Genomic DNA, 24455 nt, shown 5'->3' with positions numbered 1-24455 from the left:
GCCAATAAAAACCAGGAGAAAACAAGCATTGCCCCAAAACCAGTGCTGCCGTATGGGTCATACACATCTTATTGTGGTTAACTCGTTCGCGTCATTCCTGTAGACATCGCAAAGTTAAGAGAATCTCATTAGCTTTCACACTGCACCCTTATAGGCGTGACATCTTTTTTGAGTATCTAAGACTCAAATACGAAAACGCTGACATATATGTTTCCGAGTCGTTAACTTTTGTTGTATTGTCCACAGAAGAGACCTTTTTCTAACATAGGTATGTTTGACCCGTATACTGAACCTAGAAATTGGTAAAGCTGCAAATCTGTGTTAAAGCAAAATAACGCAAATATTGTAAGAAATGTAGCATCTCATTTTCTGATTGACGATATTGACTAACGGCGCGATTCGGGAAATGAATTAGAGATTGACTAGAATACAAATGAAATAGTAAAGATATGTGACGTTCCACGCAAAAGGTACCTTATGGCGGCTGGCGCTTACGCTATTATTAACGCCGCTCCAATATTCAGCCGGGGCAATGGTACCTTTTGCCGTGGAACGTCACATATCTTTACTATTTCATATCTAGTGAATCTCTAAATCATTTCCCGAATCGCGCCGTAGGTCTACTACAAGTTTTTATTCGACACGATGATAGCGACAAAACAAAGTAATAGGTACCTATGTGTAGTAATAATTAGTAATTGATGGCCATTGATTATTGATTATCATACAGATTACAGATATAAGGCATCACAGGCCGTAAATCTGTATTTTAAGTGTTTAGGAATAAGTGTGAATAGTAACACTTCCGTTTGCTTCGTTCGAGCGGCTGCTTTGTGGTCCTGGCGAGAAGATGGCGTCAATCAATAGCCTCCCCTGTGCTAGGATTCGCCGGGTCCGGGCCAGGCAGGGGAGCAAATGTGGATAAATGTTATTAATTACGTTACGACTTAGCGAATATTTACTGCAACCGTTTTTCTCAGTTTCCATTATTTTGATATTTTATCAGCATTTTACCCTCCGCGCACATATTGGGCATTCTTTTTAGCTTCTATGGTGAGTGTAACTTGAGTTATGTTGAATTACAGTAAGTCAATATTGTAATGAAACGTTTAACATTTTCCGCTAGGATTGTGGCGGTCGGTCGCTATAACCTCCAATAAAATAGTATATAATAATAATAATAAAAAATATATGACACGCTCTTATGGCTCTACAAAGAAGATTGTGCGAAATATTTTTGGACCTTCGTTGAGTAACATATTAATCATATTATTGCAGGAGACTGCATCTATAGTTATACGTACATATTATTGAGTTATGGTTACTTTACTGAGTAAAATGAATAGGTGTTTACAAAAATAATGACGTATTGTTACTAAGTACCAGTACCTATATGATGATAATAAAAGCGTACACAAATTATAATAATGATCAAAAGTCGTTAGGGGAAATAAACCGTATCAGTAGTATCAGTATCTTTTACAACTTTAATGTTTCGATATTGGAGGAACTGTGCCTAACGAACGCTATATACTTAATGAATTAGGTAAGCACTTAAATATTAGAATATAGATAATTATTGGTGCAATACTGTGACAAAGTAATGATAATAGAAATTATCGAGGAAATTAATCTTATCAGCGTTTTTATGACTCTTAATGCGTCAATACTAGGAACGCGTTATGGTACGATGAATAGGTATTATTAGGAACGAAAGATCTTCAGGGATCCAATTTCCGCAAAAATGTGCGAGGGATGGGGAGTGCGAGTCGTTGTCGCCCCTGCAGAGAGGGGTTCGGCGCGGGGGTAGAGGGGGCGAGTCGGGAGCGAGGGTGGCGGCTGCGGCTGCGCGGGCCCGGAGCCCTAGGGACGCGGCGCGTGGAACCCCTGCTCCCCGCACCCCGCCTAAGGCCCTCGAAAGCACGATTAATAAGCACTCATTCAAGCTCCAACACGCGATTGTTGTCATGGCAACGTTGCAGCTCGATGGTCAATGAGAGCCCAAGTTTTTTCCAAATTATGTTTTTTTGCTCATGACATCGGATATCAAGACGAAATATACTTAGTTTACCAAATATTCATAAAAGCATTTAGAATAACTTACAAAAAAATCCATTTGTTGATGACAACAGCACTTTTCACCCAAGTGATCAGAAGGATCATATCGCTAGTTGTTTCTAGTTGTTACCTGACACCTAGTGTTAGGTAAATGAATAAAGCTGGAAACAAATTATCGGACGCGGCTGACGCGCGCGACATAAAAGTGTGCAGTCAGGAACATCCAGCGCGCCAGATTTCTGTCGGATGTCCGAAGGCTCATGGTTACGTCCACGGCTTACCTCCGATAGTTTGCACAGTTCAGTGTATATTCATTATCTAAGATACCTATAAGTCGCGACTGTGAGCCGCGTCCGTCAGCCGCGTCCGATAATTTGTTTCCAGCTTAAAACTTGCCCTCAGAACTTACCATTAGCGGAGCGGGCCGCCGGTGACGTGGCCTCCTTGCTTCGGGCGTTTTCTTTCTCCTTTCCATTGTTCCCTGCAAAAAATAACACTGATAGTATTTCTAGACTGGATTCCAAATCAATATTAAACGACTAATGTAAACAAGTCCCTAGGATCATAACAAGTAAGTAAGATATTTAATATTTATATAATCTAACACCAAACCTATTTAGACATAACGGACTAAAACATGAAAAATTAACCGTTAATGCATGGTTATGAATCAATTAGATATAAAACAGCTTGAATAGATATGTCATTTGAACCGATTGAGTAGTATCAATAATTATACATATATGCATAGGTTATTAATATTCAATTAGTTTGCTGTCAGATAGATATTTTTATTTTATTTTATAACGTCTTCTTCTGTATTATAAATATTATAATTATTAGGTATTATAAATTGCGCTTAGAAATTACTGTCTTGAAAGCTTTAAAATAAACACTTCGTTGGAATCAATCAATCAACACAATGAAAGAGTCGGTAAACTCATCAAGTCGTTATTAATTACTCCGTTGGTCGAGCCGATGTACAAACAAACAGAGCTAAGTAAATTAATATCGTATCATGTAAGAGTCCCCCCATCTTCCCGTATGCCATTAAATTATGTTACGCCAATTCGTAATAGAGCCTCCTTAGAAATTATAACATTTAGAGATACTGCATGCACTATGATCAGTGAACAGTGAAAACTCATTATTGTATGCTTAATATTAGACATATACATTTTTATATGTCTAATATTATACAGATTTTTAACATTGAATACCCACCCATGACCCACGTAAATCTTGGTTTTTGTAATAGATATTACGTTTCGGCCAAGAAAATTAATGTATGCAATTAGGTATAGGTAATTAGTAGGTAGCTAAAAGTAAAGTATTTACGTGGGGCAAACTGAAGGTTTTAAAATAGGGAAAACTGTAGACATTAGGCCGTCATTCTTTATTTTAATACGTACTTCAACTGGATATTGGAATAACACTCGACATATAATTTTCTAATTGCCAGCAATTCTGAAATACAATTGACAACCGAATGACACCTCAAAAAATGTATACAGAGTTATATTTTGTATATATTGCGGTTATATGCTGAAATTAGAATTATTTAATCATTTTACTCTCGTAAAGGGACACGTACCTAATGTTTCATGGAATTGATAAGTAACAAATATATTTAATCATTTTATCAAACAAATTCGTCATGCATTTGAACCCAAAACCACACTTTTATCGGAATAAAACGATGTTTTTTCCTCCCATATCGTCGCCAGGCCCAACATAATACAACATAATTGTATTATCAGTGATTTCCTGCCTTCCTGTTTTAATACATCGGCCGGCAGTATAACCGAGTTTGGCTTTAAATGACATCTAAAGTAGAGCCGGAAATATCTGGTCGCCGATAGAGCGGGAATAGCGTTGGAGATAGGCATGTTCCCGGGAGGATCCTTTTTGCCGCGGCGCGGTGCCGTCCGACCGGTTCTGAGCGAGCGTTCACCCGACGGTGCCGCCCGACGAGCTGAGGCCGGTCCATTCGCAGTTTCTGTTTCTACCCGTGCCTGCTCCACTTCTTCCCAACAAGGCCCTGCTCTCAAGGGTCTATCATATAAATATCATCTATCATACAAAAATAATATGCAACTGAATGTTTAAGAGCCAACAGGAGTGGTCATTTCTCCATACAAATGTACTCGACTGTTTCCTCCGTGGGTTTTGAAGCTAGAGCAATGATTTTTTCAACACAGATTAATATTGTCAACATCTGTGTCGGACCGTTTTGCTTTTTTTGATATTTTTGTTTTGTAAGGCGCTAGAGCCCTTCAAAAATGGCCAAAATGGCCTAATTGACTATGCCGCAATGACAGGCGTGGTATTCAAATCTGATATCAATTAGCCAAAAAAACAAAACGGTCCGACACAGATAATTTCATAATCATTTAGATTTCCAAATTTGGTTACGATTGGTTAAGTTTTGGAGGAGTAAACAGTCGAGTACGAAACCTCGATTTTTGAGATTTTTACGCAGGATTTTTCGCCTTGTCCTTATCGCACTAGTTTTAGGAGCCGCTTCCGTTAGCGAGACGGGTATATTTACCTAAAATATTTAAATCTCAGCTCCTGTTTCCTGTTAAGGCCTTTCCTACATTTGCGTTGTCAACCTAGATTTTCATAACTAATAAATGTAATAGCTTATAGCTATCTCAATTTCGTGTCGTTATCTGCATGTACCCAAAGCAATCAAGTCCCTATCTCGGCAGCCATGTTGCCCCGCGTTATCGAGTGGCAATAGTTGTCGTACAGGTTAAACCGATTGCATCGAACCTAATCTTGCGAATTGTTTGAGGTTGACGTGGAGGCGGACGCGCCGACCTTGGCAGTGGCGTTGACTCGGGCGGCCTCAAATCCCGATACCAACCGTCGCGCCATAAGTACATTAACATATGAGCCACACTGCTAAGCGTACCCATCATACCTTGTACCTATTTAAAGTTAAAAAAATGTTGTCCGTTAACATCCACCATTGAAGGCTCAGCCTAGTTTGGTTGGTACGTACTCATCGGATACGCGGTAATTTTAATAACTATCTTTTATGACACATATCATTTGGTTTTATAACTTGCAAGTTTTTTTTTAAACAAATCTCGTTATTTATAAAGGTTATAAAGCAAATGGTTGCTACGGCAACAACAACATATAAAGAGCCAGAATGAGGATAGGCAATATTCATAATCATGGTGCCAAAGTCGTTACGTCGTTAGGTATCCTTAACATTTCTTGGTCTATAATCTTACTAAATTTTCTCGAAAAATGCTTAATTATATAACTTTTTAATAAGCAAGAAAATAAATATCTTAGTTAGAAATAATTGCAGCTTCCCCAGTTCATTGAACGTTACACGGACAGGCGGGATGCAAATAATACATCATAAAGTTATTGTTAACTCAAACAACGATAATAAATGTAGTTATAAAATAATTGTATTTAAATCGTAAATGTTACATGGCTATAATTAGAAATGATGCAATTTGAAAGTGTAACTTTTTGTAAAGGCGTAATATGGTTTTGGGGTAGTTACATATTATTATGTTAAATTTATTTATTTGGTCCTAAAAATGTTATGTTACAACCATATGTTGAAGGACTAGCAACAGACACTGCAGATTAAGGGGCCCACTGATTAACAGTGCGCCGGACGATATCGGCCTGTCAGTTAGAACAAAAAGTTGACAGTTCCGAACAACTGACAGGCCGATATCGTCCGGCGGACTGGTAATCAGTGGGTCCCTTTAGACAAAATTTTACCACCGTGGCCACCGTCACTCGAACAATGCAAAAGAGAGAAATTTAGATTTTCCCAGTAGTTGTCCGTTCATGATAAATAAAATATTCCTAAGAATATGTTGTCTATAATATATGTGGGACAAGGTAACGTTATATTTTCCTGTTTACTGGTCTCTGTTGGGATATTTAAACAAGGACACTGCTAATTACTTTATTAAATGAATACAAACAAAATAGGTACCTATCAATCGACCTTTATTATTGGTGCGTTTTAACAAACTAACCTCGTGATATTCCGATAATATGTATACCTACATAAACAAAGCGATTATTGGCCAGCAACAGATTTAGTAAATTAGCGTTAGGTACCTAATCATTATTAAATGGATTTCGCGTGATTTATCACGGGGTACGTACTTTAGTACGTACTGGCAATACTTTAGTCCTGCTTCACCACACGTAACAGCCGTAACGCCGTAACATTGATATGCTGGCTTCAGTTTGAATTTGAAATTCATAACCCAAAAATACGGCAAACAAATGAACGAGTCCAGCGGGCTCAGCACGGTTCCATTTTTATCGACTATCACTATGCCCGTCACTTTCGCACTACTACTAGGGCTGATGATTATAAACCAATGGCTATTGCTAACGTGTTCGTTTTTAATGTGTGGTGAGGCAGAATTATACATATGCGTTTAGTGACATTGGGATCTGTTTGCTCAGAATGCGAACATGATACATCTTGTAGGTAACAAGTTAGCCAAAGAGCCAATCAGACCGGAGTGCAGCACAGACCATATTGGATTACTACGAGGCCGTACTCACGCGTGTGGTACCAAAGGATACCATGGCTAGGCACTGTATCGTCGCGTGCAACTTCGCTGTTATGTAGATGTTCTAATTAATAATTTCCATAACGTGGTTAAATTAACAAAAGCTGGAAAATTTTTGTACCAATCATAGAGATTCGGTATCAGCTCGTATCAATTGATTGATAGTTAGAAATGTTAACAAATGTTGGTGTCACTAACGTCACTATTAATGGACGCACCAACATGCTCTAAATGTATCACAAAAAGACGTTAAAACTCAAAATGCATGGAGGACTAGCGGAGATCAAGATAACGGAGCAGGTGTTCAATACGTCTGTTTGAAGTCACGCCACTAAAGTCACGTTATAGGTAAGGTAAATAGCTGTGCTGTACTATAAGTATAGTAAGTATTTACGTATTAACAACTACGTTAATTAAAACCACACATATTATAGGTACATTCTGTACAAACAGGCATTTCCAGGCAAAGTTAACATCGACTGTATCTGCTGTTCATATACCTAATCAACCTATAATTAAGTACCTAGGTACCGAAAATATTAGAATAAGGTGACAGGTGAGGTGAGATACATAATTATTTTTGAATTTATAAATGGATACTCGTAGATAAATATAATATTGATATATGGAGTATAGGTACGGTGAGCTTGTTTGCGTTTAAATAAAACTGTTGTACACAAGTGTATTTCGTGCTGCCATATGGTACGGACCGCGGATGGTTATGTCGACGCATTCATACTATAAAAGGAATCTTATGTTTTTTAAGGTCATTCGTCTCGAAGATTAACGCGGCGCAAAACGAAATTTAATATCATCGTAATATGTCGCAAATTACATTGACAAGAAAAATATATAGCAAGCGCATACGAGTATACTCGTACGTTTGCGTGATTAAACACAACTTTTCAATTCAACTTTATCAAGTAATATATAAATGTTAACAAGTACGTAGATTATATCTACCTACTTCATTAAAACTTTGCATTGGAATATGACGTCTATCCATACTAACCTGACTACAAGCAGTTTTCTCCGTTTAAAAATTTATCACAATTATAGTTAGTTGGTACGTACCTATTGGTATTTGGTATAGGTATTCTACAAGTCTACACACGTAATGACTAATACATATTTAAAATAAATACAGTTTTCCAAAGATAAATAAGTAAGTAAAAACAATAAAATTGTAGTGTTGGAAGTATGCGAGTGTTGATGTCATCCAAACCGGATGTAGGTTGGTTCATAGATTCGGGCGAAGACGGATGTATCGCCATTTGCATGCAAGCCGTGGGCTCGATTACAATGAACAGAGGCGAATGACAATAGTACAAGGGACAATATAAAAATATCAGTCTCCAAGCAGCTACCTATATTCCCACAACATTCTTTGGCGTCTCTTAAGTCGTCCCTAGTATGTATTGACTTCGAGATTAGTAGTGATTATGCGTAATATGGGTTCACACTTATACTGGTCTCCTGAGGCGAGGCACTCAATAGCCGAAGTAAAATTAATCATCTGCCGACATCTTACTCGCTGAGTCAGCATTGAATTTCGCTGCGTATTAGTGTGGCATGCTACACCGTTACTTAAATGTGCACAAAATATCGGCGGTAGTATCATTGAAGATACGGAATACAGAGGATATTATATAACAGCAAATAGATCCACTATTGGTTTTTAATTACGCTATTTATTTTAGCTTTAATACTTTGGTATGAGTTATGAGTATGAATACTATGAATAGGTAACACAAAACATCACCGCAGAAAATTGTTGTGTATTCCTGGGCTAGTAAACAGGTGAAGGACGCAGAATATAGCGACGCTTGTTTGCGCCTGACTTGGTTAAATTATGTTTTATCCCTTTCTTAAAAATACATAAGTCAAAATGACAGATAAAGACAAACGATTCATATAATAGCTAATTCGGGCCAGTAATGTGTTTATGAATAGCGCCATTAGAATGGATTGTACCTATAAACCCAAAATGTACACAGCTCCTTTATTCGGCAAGAAATGTACCTAACCAGTCAAGATAACAATGATTAAGATAAAGTTTTCGATTACACCCTGTTATCTATACCGATACGATGATAGCAGATTACGTTATCATCAACTTTTCGATAGCCATGCTGTAACTCGTCCGCAATGTCTTTGAAATATCAGACTGGAATACTGGATTAAGCGTAAGCGTCACCAATTGCCCTTGGTATAAGAGAGTAAGCAACTAGCACCATCGTAAGCAACTAGTGGCCAATTGAAAATAACCAGCGATGAGTTACAAATTTCGAAATCCTTAGGAAAAACACTTTCTAAAAATAGATCTTTAACTGGCAACGTTCCGAAGAATTTTCGTTGCAGCCGAAAATATGAGAGTTCAATTTGAGGCGACGAAAAATGTTGTAAACTCTTTTATTTTATTTTAATGCGTTTCAATTTGTTGCTGTCAAGTGTCAGTTAGGCAGGTGGTTTTGATATGGTTTTGAATTTTGATTGAGACTGAAACTATTTATGGTAAACTTGAAAACTTGGTGACTTGCTTGCCGAAGCATAAGTTTGTCTATGTGATTGTGGCAATGTCTAAATAGTCGGTTGTTTCGCGTACCTACATATAAATATAGTAGAAAGAGTGTATATCTACAGCTACACTAAATAAATGGTATAAATGCAGAGTTTTAAATTTCCAGTGCATAAACACGACACGATACGAACTACGAAGTAGTCAGGCCGTATGTAGGGCGTAGCACTGACGGGTGGCGACTCGCTCTTGGCCCCGTGGCCTGACCGGTTGCCGTCTTTGGCAGCGACCGGTTCTACGGGCTCGTTATTTACTGGAACTCGAGATAGATACTTTCTAACGTTCCAATATTTGCGTTCAATTCGAGCTCCGGCTTATCGCGAATCCGGTCGACGGTTAGAATGACGCACAAAGGTCGCGTTGGAACGGAGATAAAGCGTTACACGTTGTTATGGCTATAAGTACCTATATGTTATTTAGTAATCATGAAGTTAGTGAAGATTAGCATGCCCCCATCCACCCTCATGTGAGTCACGCCTGGACTTTTGTTCTGATTGCTTTTCCGAGTGTTCGACTCTGTCAATCTAAGTGAGATCCCTGATTGCGCATATAGTTGTTACATATCTCATGGTCACAGTTAACACTGGTTATACTTAACCAAACGCTTGGCAAGTGGTATATATATGTTATAGACCAAGTGATTAATGAGGGCATTATGTATAATGCCCGGGCATTATGAATAATGACAAGCTATATATCTCATATTGGTCATCATGGCACTATGAAAAATGCCCGATTTATCACTTGGTCCATAACATATATAATACAGGTTCTTCGCAAGCAACGGCTGTGTGTGATTGACACTGCACCGCGCCATGCCATACGATTATGCACATAATAATTGATGTCGCAGGTAATAGAATCGCTATTGTATGCTATTCGCTATTGTGCTGCTGAACTTTTTAGGCCCTCGCGATTGTTAGCGCCTTATTGTTGTACGGTTTGGATGAGTCGATCTATTTCAATTGGAATAATCTCAGAAGTAAGAAGCGCGACGTGGATGGACCGGGTAGATAGAAGTGTTGTAAACTTTAAATCACAGGTAAGGTAATGATTAATCCAACATGTAGGTATCTAACGACTAATTAATAATAGGTAGGTACGGTACATGCAACCAAACTTAATATGGACTATGGACCTGCTGTTTTCCTGTTAGACTTGCATTTGGTCGACACTCGACTCAAACGTACGTACTCGTAGGTATAGATTACAATAATTATAAATAAATTGAATGCGTTTGTAACGGTAATGTTTAAAATAAAACTCTACAAAAGGTATCTCAAAACATCTTAATACTTTAATCGCGTCTGCTTTGACTATAAGTATGTAGATACATATTATGCACCTGTTTTATCACATAATAGCGCTAGGTAAAATTTTACACTATTCATGTGTTGCTATACCAAGGTATGGATATGGATAGTAACGTACTTTGTTGATGACTTCATTGATCACATTGTGACTAAACAGCGGCGTGACATACCGGTGGCGCCATCTAGTATGCGCACTAGGAACTAGTTTTTGTTGAAGACGTTGATGATGTCCGTCATGTCCGTTTAAAATACGATTGGTACTCGTATTATTTAATAAAATTTAGAAGGTCCCACTTTGTAGATTCTAGTTTACGAGTTAAAATAGCTTACTTAGTAAATATTTTCAATGAAAACTATAGCGAACATTATCGGCCCAGCCGTTTATGAGTTATTGGAAAAAAAAATCTTCTTAGTAAAAAGACGTAGGTACACCTACAATTCGTAAAGAGTGCGAAGGTACTCTCTTAATAGTATCTTTTATTATGCTTGTAATGTACATGATACTTACTAATAGCTCCCGTTTGGCCTGTTCTGACAGAATGGTAACACTGGTAACTACGAAACCCTACACTGAGCATGGCCCGAGATGCTCTTGGTCGATTTTTTTACTTAGGTAAAATATTAAAAATATGTTCACTGTCCAGTAAGCTGCAGTCGCATGTTTATTTATGAGCCATAGCACCGTTATCGGTTAATTACTTTACTAATTAAAATGTTTTTATGACTAAGCTTTCAGCTTGATGAGAGTTTTTTAGCAGACGTATTTAACTGACACTTAATTTGGCTAATTTTTAAATGCGATCTAGATTTAACATAAGTGTGTTCGAAACTTGAATTTAACGGAAATACTACAGAAAAATTGGTAACTATAGTGCTAACTTGTGGTTTTCCTCATAATTTATAACATGAAATAACTCGATAATTAAAATGTTGCCTGTCAAGTCACATCCATTTCCATCAATTGCTTCTTCCTTATGGTTTATATAGGAAAACTATTTCTACGATAATTACCAGGAAACATACAAGATTAAATTCAAACTTCGCGTTAATACTAATGTTAGTAATGCATTTTGTAGGTATTTTGTAATGTACAAACAAGTTGAATATTTGTCGAGCCACATCCAATTCCATTGTTTCTCCCTTATAAGGCATTAGGAAAAACAATTTCAAATTCCGGCCACATGACAACAACGACAAGGATAAATATGCGATTAGGTTCGGTTCGAACATATCTACGCATGTGGTCTAACGGCTACCAGAACAGTCATGTCATTAACTCATTACTCATCGGAACACATTCGGATGGTTATAATTAGCCTAACAGATAATTTCGACATATTCGTTCGTTTAACGCATACCCCAGTATGCCATTCTAAAATAAGATAAGATAAGATAATATTTTATTGTCAAAATTGTGTAAAAAGTACCTATAACATGTTATAAATTATAAAGGTATCAACAATTTTGTCCATTTCGAGCGTACAATAAATCTTATATAGGGTAATTGTGTCAGATACCGTCCAATTATAGGAGATGTCTACTTTGAAATGCTAAAAAAAAATATTTAAGTAGTCTTACTTAAATGTGCTATATTTGTTTGTATTGCTCATATTGTCTATTTTAGGTTAATATTACGTGACCTTAAATAATATTTACGGTTTATTTCATAAAAAATATATTATGAAAAAGTAGGGTTATTTCAGTTTCCGTCCGCCTGTGAGCTACTTTTCGTCCACGTATGAGTCAGTTTTCGTCCACTGTATGAAAAAGTACTGTAGGGTGCATTATTGCATTGAAAATCAATTATACCTATCTTTATTTTTTGTTTTTATGTTATATAGATAATTCTTAGTTAGTTACTAGCTTCTGCCCGTGACTTCGACCGCGTAGAATGGTTATTTTCGTGATAAATATTTATATATATTTCCTTCCTCAGGACTCAGACCGACAAACAGTGTTACATTCGCATTTATAATATATAATATCAATATAATAAGGAATCATTTATTTTTAAGCTATGTACGTTACTAGTACCGACTTAGTTTTGTTGTATATAGGGTCGTTGCGTTAGTTTTCATCAACTTATCGGAGCTGCCAGAGTAGCTGGACAGTAAAATTTATCATGAAATACCCACTTAAATATATGATAGTTATTTGTTTTCTTGTGTTAATTTATGTATAGGAAAAACGAATGCAGATGCATTATTAAGATAAACACCAGTTATAATTATAATACCTACCCACTTTTAATTTATTAATTACAGATATTTAACTCGTTTTTCTTAAATTACTAACAATCTAATACAATCTATTTATCAACTTTAGATAATATTATTATTTGAGAAATTCAGAGTCTCAATATACATGGTCATTCAATAATTTATTTTTTTGTAGGAAAAGATCTCTATGTATGGTCATAGTCGTCAGGGAGTTCATTCTGAATTAATTAAGTGACCATAGAGATTTAGGCACTGAAATTCTTTAGAAAAACAGCTCGTGTCGTGTATGTGCCTTATAAAGAATTTATGATAAATAATATGTAAAATATTAATGTTAATAACAGCATAAAACAAATTAAAATTTCTAACACTAAAGGCGTTATACATTTTAACAAGCCATTGAATTAAAAACTATATTAAAAGAATACAGCTATTTTCTGCGATAAATTACAGCGCGATTCTAAAATCGTCTCGCAAAAATTAAAATCGTGGTGCGCGCTTGGCCTTACAGACGCCCGGACCGTGACTTTGCGGTCCGGCGCACGTTCGATCGTGTGTAAGGTGATCCGCCGTATGTACGTCCATTAAAGCCGTGTAACAGACAACCGCACCCATGAGTGAGAGCGAGAAAGAGATGGCTTTTAAGGACGCAGTTTTATAAAGCCCCACTGTGACAATGTGCAGTTTCCAACTACCCTCCCCGTCCCAAAATCATAACTCACGGCGATCTTTCGGGAACGCTCGGCAGAATGCGATCTGGCTCCGAGCTTGACACACATCGCGCGTGTGCGTCCCGGACTCTTCAAAAATAATTCGAAAGGGTGAAGTTCTGCACCCTCAGTGTCGCGTGTGCCTTCCGAAACCAAAGGGCCCCGAAACGCGAGTGAAAGGAGTGAACAGTGCACTGTAATTTGGACAATTCAAAGGACTAGCTGTGAGTACCATCCCTTACCTATCTCTCACCCCTACACATTGTCACAATTGGTGGAGGTTGCGAAACCCCGAATTAGGTCTAATATTTTCTTGTTTGGCATTAATTAGTACGTATCGGTAACAAAATGTCCGACACAGAAGAAAAAACCGTTACTCGAGTGTCGGACATGTTTAAATATTTTAAGTCGTTAAATTTGGAAAATTTGAATCCGGCTATTAGACAATTACAGGAAAAGATTGAGTCGCAAAATAATCAAATATCAGAGTTAAAGAAACGAATTAATACGATTGAAACAGAAAAAATGTCGCATACTCCATCGACGTGCCTTAACGGTCAAAAGGTCGAGTCACCCGCGAACGCGGTAGGTGAACATAATCGAGTCGATAAAAATAAGTTAAAAGTGTTGCAAAAAATGCTCGCGGAGTTACCAACTTGTGATGGCAAGGTGGCTAAACAACTTATTAAATTTATTATCAGCGTCGATAAAATTACTCAACTCCAGCTAGTTCCCCAGTCAGAGTATGTGACCTGGATAATGACCAGGACAACTGGGTTTCTGGCGGATTGGTGGTTCCGTCGGGCAGCCGCGTTACATAATTGGCAAGATATTAAAATACTGATTTTAAGCGAGGTTTTATCTCCGATACATATTGAAACGTTAAAAAATGAAATGTGCTTGCGTTATCAATATGAGTCCGAAACATTATTAGAGTTTGCGCATTCTGTAGTTGCGGTGGCGAAGGCGCTCAATCTGGGCTGGTCAGAGGAAATGTTAATGCAAACTATATTAAGTAGAATTTCTCCAAGGATATATTATTACATTAAATGCAACCCTATGGACATAAAGGACATGTCGCAATTAGCGCAAATAAGTAGTGAGGTCGAGGGCGCTCTTTTACGAGACAAATTGCATTCACAAAACTCGCATAACTTTTATCACCGGAACCAGTTAAATGTTGGTAGTAATACGTATCGGCAATATGGTCAACCGGCACGGGAGTCGAGTGCATCGTTTTCGCGCGGGAACCGGTTAGCGCATGGGGGCGAGCGAGAGGTCACCGCCGGCGGGTCGGGCTTGCCTAACGCAAATACATCGGTTGCTAATCAGGTTCAAACAACGCAGCGCGGCCCACGTTGTTATGAATGCAATTCTTATGGTCATTTCGGGCGTGATTGTGAACAGCGTCGTAGACGTTTACAGACACAGTCAAATTACGCGGGAAACGCGAACAGGGAGTAAGCAACGATATCCACCGTCAGCTTCCTCTCGCAGTAGTCCAAGAAGGTGGCAAAATAATTAGTTATAGGGAAACCAATAAACCATGCTTACAAGTAGTTATTTGTAATAATATTCTTACCGCGTTAGTGGACTCGGGCGCGTTTCGGTCATTTATTACTCAGGACTTAGCAGATAAACTCAAAGGTCGTCGTAAGGTGGTTACGTCGCGGTGCAATATTCAATGTACTACCGCTAGGCGACAAGTTTTTACAGCTACCGAAGTTATAACCGTATTGATTTCAATTGATAAGTTTACTTGGAAATTTGAATTTACAGTAGCACCGAGTTTAATTGCACCTGTTATATTAGGATGCGATTTTATTAACAAAACAAAACTAGTCCCATATCCATTTTATGGATACGTGATATTTGACTTTATGCCGCATTATAAAATACCATTGTTGAAAAATGAAGAGCAGCAAGATATAGTACAGTTTAACAGCATTCAAAACGATGAGGAAATTGGAGGTAAAATAGAAAATTTATTAGGAAAACACAAAGAAGTCGTAACGGAAAAATTAGGTAAAACTAACATCCTGAACTATGAGATAAAACTCATTGATAATGTTCCGGTTCGCTCACGATTTTATCCGCTGTCGCCGCCGAAAGCCACGGAAATGGAGGCACATATTAAACAACTTCTTGATAAAGGTATCATTGAAAAATCGAGTTCACCATATGCGTCACCAGCATTTTTAATCGACAAAGCCAGTGGTGGCAAGCGACTTTGCTGCGATTACAGGGCGGTAAATAAGAAGATTGTATACGACAGTTATCCAATGCCGTCGATTGAATCAGTTTTCCAGTATTTAGGCGGGGCTAGGTATTTTTCAATAATTGATCTTAACAGCTCATTTCATCAGATACCGTTAAGCGACGAATCTAAGCCGGTTACAGCGTTTATATGCCCCTTTGGGTTATTTCAGTACAAATATGTTCCTTTCGGGCTCTGTGTAAGTCCGCAGTCATTAAACAGGGTGGTCGATATGATATTTGGTGATATAAAATACAAGTATATAATCCCATTTGTGGACGACATTTGTGTTTTTTCCAAAGACAAGGAATCGCACGTGCAACACCTAGACGAGGTGTTGAGTAGACTTGGTAAAGCAGGGTTAACAGTCAACCCAAAAAAAATTAAAACTATGTAAAGAGTCGGTACAGTTTTTAGGGTATAATATTAGTTATTCCGGTTTAGCCGTCGACCCCGATAAAATAAGTGTCGTTGTAAACTATCCGGAACCGAAAAATTTAAAACAGCTAAAAACATTTTTGGGGATGACTAGCTTCTATGCAAAATTTATTCCTCGATATTCGGAACTTGCCGAACCGTTAAATTTGTTAAAAAAAAAAGATGCCAAGTACATCTGGGGGCCTAAACAGGTTGACGCATTCGCACGATTAAAACAGCAATTGGTTTCACCTAACGTTTTGAGGTTTCCTGACTTCTCAAAAAAATTTATTTTACAAAGTGATGCATCTGGAACAGCTCTTGGAGCTGTGCTTCAGCAGGAAGTGGACGGGGCCCTGGCGCCGGTGTGTTACGCGAGCCGCACGCTGTCGAGCGCCGAACGTCGCCAGACGGTCTACGAACTAGAGTGTGCCGCCGCCGTATTCGGAGTCACTAAATTTAAACAATATTTAGAAGTCGCGCCGTTTGAACTTCAAACCGATAATGCTGCATTATCTTGGCTTTTTGAACATCCTAAACAGATTGGAAAGTTAGGGAGATGGATACTTCTTCTGTCCAGATTTAAATTTGATATTAAACATATTAAGGGCAGTAGTAATAACGTAGCCGATTGTTTGAGCCGTATGTACGAAGGAACGGATGAAGTCAATTGTTCCGCGCTTCAGGAATACCCCGTTACTAATGATTCGCTTATAAGACACCAGGTAAATGACAAATTTTGCAATGATTTAATTATTCAAATTAATGGTGGGACTAGGGTTCCAAAATATAAAATTAAAAACGAGTTATTGTGCCGGCAATTAGGGAAAACAAACAAATGGCGAATAGTATTACCTATTCATTTAAAAAATGTAATTTTAAATTATTATCATGATCAAGATATAGCTGGTCATCTAGGGATAACAAAAACCTTAAATAGAATAGCCAGTATTTTTTGGTGGAAGAACTTGTATACGGATATTAAAGAGTACGTAAGGTCGTGTTTGCTTTGTCAAACGACAAAACCATTAAATAAGAAACCGGTTGGTTTGATGTCATCAACTGTACCTACCGAAACTTGGGAAAGAGTTTATATAGATTACAAAGGACCATTTCCGATATCAAAGAACGGAAACAAATATATTTTGGTTATTTTGGACGGCTACTCAAAGTGGGTTCAGTTGATTGCAGTACGGGCGGCGACCGCTGCTAACACCGTGCGCGCGCTGTCGAGGCTCGTGTGGGCGAATTACGGACCGCCGCGAACTATCGTATCTGATAACGCAACACATTTCACAGCCGACGTATTTAAACAAATGTGCCATGTTTGGGGAATTAATGATGTTAAAATATCTCCGTATTACCCACAGGCAAATGCAGTGGAACGCGTAAATCGAAATTTGAGTATAATGTTAAATATTTATTGTAGGAAAACGAAATCTATATGGGACGAGTCGCTACCTAATTTCCAGCTTGCTCTCAACACCGCAGTCCATGAGAGTTCAAATCGTACACCATCATCTATTTTTCTCGGGCGGGAAATTAGAAGTCCTTTAGAAAATAGGTGGGAATTAGATAAAATAATTTCTGAAGGTAACTCGACCCATAACCACGAACAAACTACAGTAGTTCGGAAGTTAAACGCTGCACATGAGAGACAAGAGCATTATTATAATAATCGTAGGAGAGCCAATATTTTTAATGTAGGGCAACAAGTACTCGCGAAATGTTTTCCGCTTACAAACGCCGATCGAGGAGTATGCGCCGCGTTTTGTCCGCGGTGGTCAGGGCCATATACAATTAAAAATATTACAAACGGTCAAGCCGCGCTAATTAAGCCGAATTCAAATAATGTTGTAAAAAGAGTAAATATATCCCAATTGAAGCCATACTGTTCGAGATTAAGTGGGGGGGGATGTGACAATGTGCAGTTTCCAACTACCCTCCCCGTCCCAAAATCATAACTCACGGCGATCTTTCGGGAACGCTCGGCAGAATGCGATCTGGCTCCGAGCTTGACACACATCGCGCGTGTGCGTCCCGGACTCTTCAAAAATAATTCGAAAGGGTGAAGTTCTGCACCCTCAGTGTCGCGTGTGCCTTCCGAAACCAAAGGGCCCCGAAACGCGAGTGAAAGGAGTGAACAGTGCACTGTAATTTGGACAATTCAAAGGACTAGCTGTGAGTACCATCCCTTACCTATCTCTCACCCCTACACATTGTCACACCACATTCACACTCCTACCGTGTAGGCCGCCTCGTAGTCCGCCTCGTTGGGTAGGATTGTGTATGGGGGTTGTGGACTACGAGCCGTCCTACAAACGGCTAAACGGTAGGACGGCTCGTAGTCTACAACCCCCATACACAATCCTACCCAACGAGGCGGACTACGAGGCGGCCTACAAGGTAGGAGTGTGAATGCGGGGCTTAAGTGAGAGCGAAAAACAGATACTTATTAAACCAGCATCCACACGGCCTGGTACAGCTATCAGTTCATGCTGTAGGATATAGAGCGAGATAGGGAGACAATTATATGTCTCATTCTTGCAGGACTATTTTGTAACATCGTGTAAATACTGCTTAATAATCATAGACATTTCAATTATTTTAAAGCCCGCTCCACACTCGTGCGCGAGATATTAAGGAGGGAAAATCGTAAGATTTGACATTTTTTATATTAAGATTCGAGTAATGCTTGATGCTTAAATAATTTATTGCCTATTTTAACTTATTTGGGGCAAACCACTATGCTCCGGTGGGAATAGCAATTCGTGGAATCGTCTCATTGTCGGACTCAGTTCAATTCTTTCATTTCGTCGAACAAAATCGAAACTCATCCACGAATTGCTATTTTCGCCCTCAGTAATCATGTAATAATAAATCTCGTCTACACCACTCATAGTACATGGACGGAAACTGAAACAATATTTAAAGCTATTTTTAGTTTTCGACCACGTATTTTAAACATGATTTTAATCAAGCAACACTGACAAAATCGTGGACGAAAACTAAAATGTATAATCTTATAAGCAAGAAACATCATTTTAAGAGAAAATATATAGTAGTTTATAAGTCTTTTGAAGTAAAACGATCATAACAAATACTCACCTAGCTGTTCCAGTTACCGTCCGTGTGGTCGGAAACTAAATATTTTTCAAAATTAGTATGTCAGTACTCGTCCACTAAATTTATCAAAGATTATTATGAAAAACCTATAAAAAACACTTAAAATTGCGTTTACTATACTTTTAAGTTGCAGTATGTGCCAATAACGTAGCTTAAACTAGTTAAATTAATTAATAAACTTACCGTGAACATTTGCCGCCAACACTTTTTTTTTCTTGCAAAATGACGTTTTCAAGCTCTGGATGCAATGCCGCCACTTACATAATTTTTTTTAAAGCCGCTATTTGTCAAATAACACTTTTATTTTGGTAAAAATATTGCTTAGACATTATGGATTGCAACAAATCCAAACATGTGTGAGAAGGCTTGTTTATATTCAAATTTTCCGCAATTCTTTGTAGCAACTCCGCCAAGTGGACGGAAACAGGCACTGGACGGCAAACAGACACAATTACCCTAACTAGATTCAATATCTAAGAAATACTATAGGTAGGTACCTACTGTCTATATTATTGATAGGTGTTGACGATGCGCCTAAGATTTTCTTAGTTCTTAGAAGGCTTTGGTGGCATTTTCGTGTAATAGGGGATCCTTTACTTCGCCGAAAACGTTTAAATAATCTTTTTTTCGCGAAATGTTTTGTTTTCTGAAGCGCTGGTGGCCTAGCGGTAAGAGCGTGCGACTTGCAATCCGGAGGTCGCGGGTTCGAACCCCGGCTCGTACCGATGAGTTTTTCGGAACTTATGTACGAAATATCATTTGATATTTACCAGTCGCTTTTCGGTGAAGGAAAACATCGTGAGGAAACCGGACTAATCCCAATACGGGCCTAGTTTACCCTCTGGGTTGGAAGGTCAGATGGCAGTCGCTTTCGTAAAAACTAGTGCCCACGCCAATTACTGGGATTATTTGCCAAGCGGACCCCAGGCTCCCATGAGCCGTGGCAAAAATGCCGGGACAACGCGAGGAAGAAGAAGAAATGTTTTGTTTGCTCTACATTATTTAGTTTTATTCCTCGAAACAATACCTTAGCTGCTGTAAATATGTATCTAGAAATTCTTATGAGCGCTACATGATGTGTAATAGTTATGTTTTGATGAATTACCTCATACGCGACCAGCTAGCTTGACATTTCACTCATCTCGTGGTCTCGGTGCAAGAGTGGCTAGATATCACTAGAGGTGTCATTCGGTCAGCATGCATTGCAATATTGGCAATGATCGGTTTTCCAACCAGCGATATTATGGCGATATTAGTAGACGCTTTTCTTCCTTAATTTTCAGTTTAATTTTAAAAACTTATCATAGAATTGTTTAATAATATTCTATAACAATCCCAGGATCCAATCCAATGAAGGAAAACAAGGCAAAACAAGATAACCACTGCTTTAGCTTTTATGCACTATATTTGAGCAATTAGGTACATATGCAGTATGGCGTAGTATCCTGACTGAGTCGCCTATACAAAGGTACTGGCCCCGTAGACAACATGCCAATCGCTAATGCTACGTAGCGAACGAAACGCAACTGTCACTGTCACACTAATATGGATAGAGAGACACAAAGCGATTTGATAGCTATTCAACTACAAGATTGTACAGTGAAATCTCGGTCCTAACCGTCAGACAACTATTTATTAAGCAATTGATCCTTACACAGCACAAAGCTCCTCATGACTTCCATGAATCAAGACGAAGAAACGATATTGTATACTCCATTCCAAAGCATAGTACAAAGTTTGCAAAACGATTTACTATTGTTCTGGGTCCAGTAGTCTATAACAAAATTAGTAAAACTACAACCCTAAGAACACTTACATCATATACCTGTAAGCTGAAATTAGAAGAATACTTAAAACTTTTAAACTACGACAGCACTGAACGTTTAATAAAATGAGTAATTGGCATACACACTTATACACACTTATACACACACTAATACTTACACACAACCCACACCTATAGATACGCACCCACATACACTTAACAACACTAACACACACACATATATAGAATTAAGTAAATATCATAGCTGAATATGAACTACTTAACATACTGAGGAAGTTATTAGTGTTATTACATACGTCTCATACATGTGTCAGTTTTCGAATACATACCTATATAATTAAGTAAATAATAAAGCTGAATATGTACATTCTAAAATTACTAAATATAGTTATTACTTATATAAGATAAGTGTCTTATTGACTTCAATCTTAGGTACTTGGTATAAAACCTAATTAACGTGTATACATATATATATATATATATATATATATATATATATATATACCTATATCTACAGGTATATATATATATATATATATACCTGTAGATATAGATAACTGAAATAAATACTAACAAATAACTATGTCTTTAAAAATTAAAACGATTCTATAAAGAATCCTTACATATACTTAAGTAATTTAAGAACAATGTGTTTCATTTGCATATACTACATGTTTACACTTTCTGCAACTAACATCGGAATGCGGTTTTTTGTCAAGCTACCCATGTGTACGGGTAACATTTAACTTAACTAATAAATATAAATGATGTTGTTTAATGATTGTTTACATATTGAAAACAGAGGATGGCGAATCCTGTTTCCACCGTGATACAGTTTAATACTAGTACGGGGAACAGACGTAGCTTACTTCATTCATAAAACGTTATAAGTAAATATAATATTATTTTTATAGTAATATTACCTAAACAGTGCAGTTAACCGACCAATTTACACCTTATTCTAACGACTTAGGGACTGGGATTGGTCACTTAACTGTGCCGTGCCTACATGGTAACTATGACATTATTTCTTGTACTTAGTGACTAAGGTTACTAATCCAAACTATAATTATAGTTCTGAATATAAATGTAAGCAACTATGTGTCCTTTATTATTGAATAAAGATAGCGAAGTGCAAGCGATCCTCGATTCCTCGCCTTGGCTAGGCCGCATGGTTGCCCTGGTTGACATATATTGAGCTTGTTTTGCCTTGTTGAAGCGAGGACCGGCTATTATTGAAATACTTAAGTCACACGAACCTAGCCGCCGCCATACAATCGAAGTTAAGTACCCTCTAATTTTAAAATAACATTTTGAAATAACATGAAATTTTACATGAACATTCAAGTAGGTTACCTACCTAGCTATATCTATGACCGGTGGATACTTACGTACTCGTAAGTAGAAAACTAAAATTGTTTTATAGATAAAATAAAACGTCTACTCGCCCTATTTTCTTTGTATAGCATTTTTATGTTCTTTTTATTCCTCGACGACGTGGTTTCATGTAATTTAAGCAAATCGTTTTAATATTAAAATTATTACATTTACTCACCCCCCAAATCTACGGGTTTTCTCAACATGACCTACAGGAAACGCACGTTCTGAGCGTGCATACACGACGCTTACGCCGACCGCCATACATTTGTTTTAACCAAACTGTTCAAATTTTGGCATTTGATCCACGCGGAGGTTAATCGAGTCGGGTGCTATCTAGAGAAAAATATAAATTGACAGTTTTATAAGCGTCTTACCTTTTCGTATTAATAAGCTGGTGACCCTACGCAGTGCCTCTCTGGGGGACTTGTGGAAGAACTTGGGCGTCAGGTTGGGGGGCAGCGTGAGCGGCTTGCGGGCGCCGGCGCCTTCCCAGGGCGCCTGCTCGGCCTTCGACGACGCGGTTAGTCGGTCCAGGTGCTCGATGGAAGCCGGCCTGCCGACGCAGACTCGGGTTAGGTTGCGAAAGTTATGGTAATATTACGTACATTCAAGTTAGGCTTATTAAAGTGCCGGGACCGCCGGGTGAGAAAATTAACATTTAGCTCTTTTAAGCTTAAGTAAAGTCTATTTTTTTATTCCGTAGACTGAAATGACATTTCATAGTATGAACCTCATGTGTCATCTCATACTATGAAATGTCATTTTAGTCTACCGAATAAAAAAATAGATTTTAGAGTAGTAATTAATATTCAGTTTTGTCCAAATAGGTATCAAGGTATCAAATCGACATAAGTTCGATAGAACACTAACACTATATACTTACCAGTAAATGGTCTTCGTGGTTACGTTTAGAATGTTTCGAAGAACTGGGTCATCTAGGTTTCATGCCTTAAATAGACTGCGCTCCCAAGTTGGTCGCAGCAAAGAGAATTTGGTAAGATGGGGCGGCCTAAGCGGCTCGGATACTCTATGCGTATGTGGCACGGCTGCACGAACAATGATACACATGCTGTCCTGCCCAGCGATCCCGTAGATACCTACTCATGTTCCGAGCAAGATCTACGGGACGTGCTGACGCCCGTGGAGCCCTTTAGCCGCGGGTGCTGACTGCACGGTGTAGTATACTGACCGGTGCCGTTGCCGCGGGTACCAGCCGCGCGGGGGCCCGCCGAGGCGCAGCAGGTCGGCGCCCGTGCTGACGCCGGCGGGGTCCACGTGGAGCCCTTTAGCAGCGGGTGCTGACGGTACGGTGTAGTATACTGACCGGTGCCGCTGCCGCGGGTACCAGCCGCGCGGGGGCCCGCCGAGGCGCAGCAGGTCGGCGCCCGTGCTTACGCCGGCGGGGCCCACGTGGAGCCCTATAGCCGCGGGTGCTGACTGCACGGTGTAGTATACTGACCGGTGCCGTTGCCGCGGGTACCAGCCGCGCGGGGGCCCGCCGAGGCGCAGCAGGTCGGCGCCCGTGCTGACGCCGGCGGGGCCCACGTGGAGCCCTATAGCCGCGGGTGCTGACTGCACGGTGTAGTATACTGACCGGTGCCGTTGCCGCGGGTACCAGCCGCGCGGGGGCCCGCCGAGGCGCAGCAGGTCGGCGCCCGTGCTGACGCCGGCGGGGCCCACGTGGAGCCCTTTAGCAGCGGGTGCTGACGGTACGGTGTAGTATACTGACCGGTGCCGCTGCCGCGGGTACCAGCCGCGCGGGGGCCCGCCGAGGCGCAGCAGGTCGGCGCCCGTGCTGACGCCGGCGGGGCCCACGTGGAGCCCTATAGCCGCGGGTGCTGACTGCACGGTGTAGTATACTGACCGGTGCCGTTGCCGCGGGTACCAGCCGCGCGGGGGCCCGCCGAGGCGCAGCTGGTCGGCGCCCGTGCTGACGCCGGCGGGGCCCACGTGGAGCCCTATAGCCGCGGGTGCTGACTGCACGGTGTAGTATACTGACCGGTGCCGTTGCCGCGGGTACCAGCCGCGCGGGGGCCC

The 24455-nt window shown here is 39.4% G+C and overlaps 1 protein-coding gene across 1 annotated transcript in view; it reads right to left on the bottom strand.

Moving 5' to 3' along the window:
- LOC134647961 (uncharacterized) overlaps positions 1 to 24455 on the bottom strand; it is a 194376-nt gene that overhangs the window by 16578 nt on the left and 153343 nt on the right. Inside the window, exons 14-15 of the mRNA XM_063502366.1 lie at positions 22793 to 22971; positions 2468 to 2539 (exon numbers count right to left, since the gene is read on the bottom strand). Of these exons, the coding sequence (XP_063358436.1) occupies positions 2468 to 2539; positions 22793 to 22971 (251 nt within the window). The remainder of the gene's footprint in view (positions 1 to 2467; positions 2540 to 22792; positions 22972 to 24455) is intronic.

This window comes from Cydia amplana, chromosome 5, assembly GCF_948474715.1.
Source record: "Cydia amplana chromosome 5, ilCydAmpl1.1, whole genome shotgun sequence".
NCBI classification, from domain to species: domain Eukaryota; kingdom Metazoa; phylum Arthropoda; class Insecta; order Lepidoptera; family Tortricidae; genus Cydia; species Cydia amplana.
Note: the sequence above shows the minus strand (reverse complement) of the source record. Positions and strands in the feature narration are given on the sequence as shown.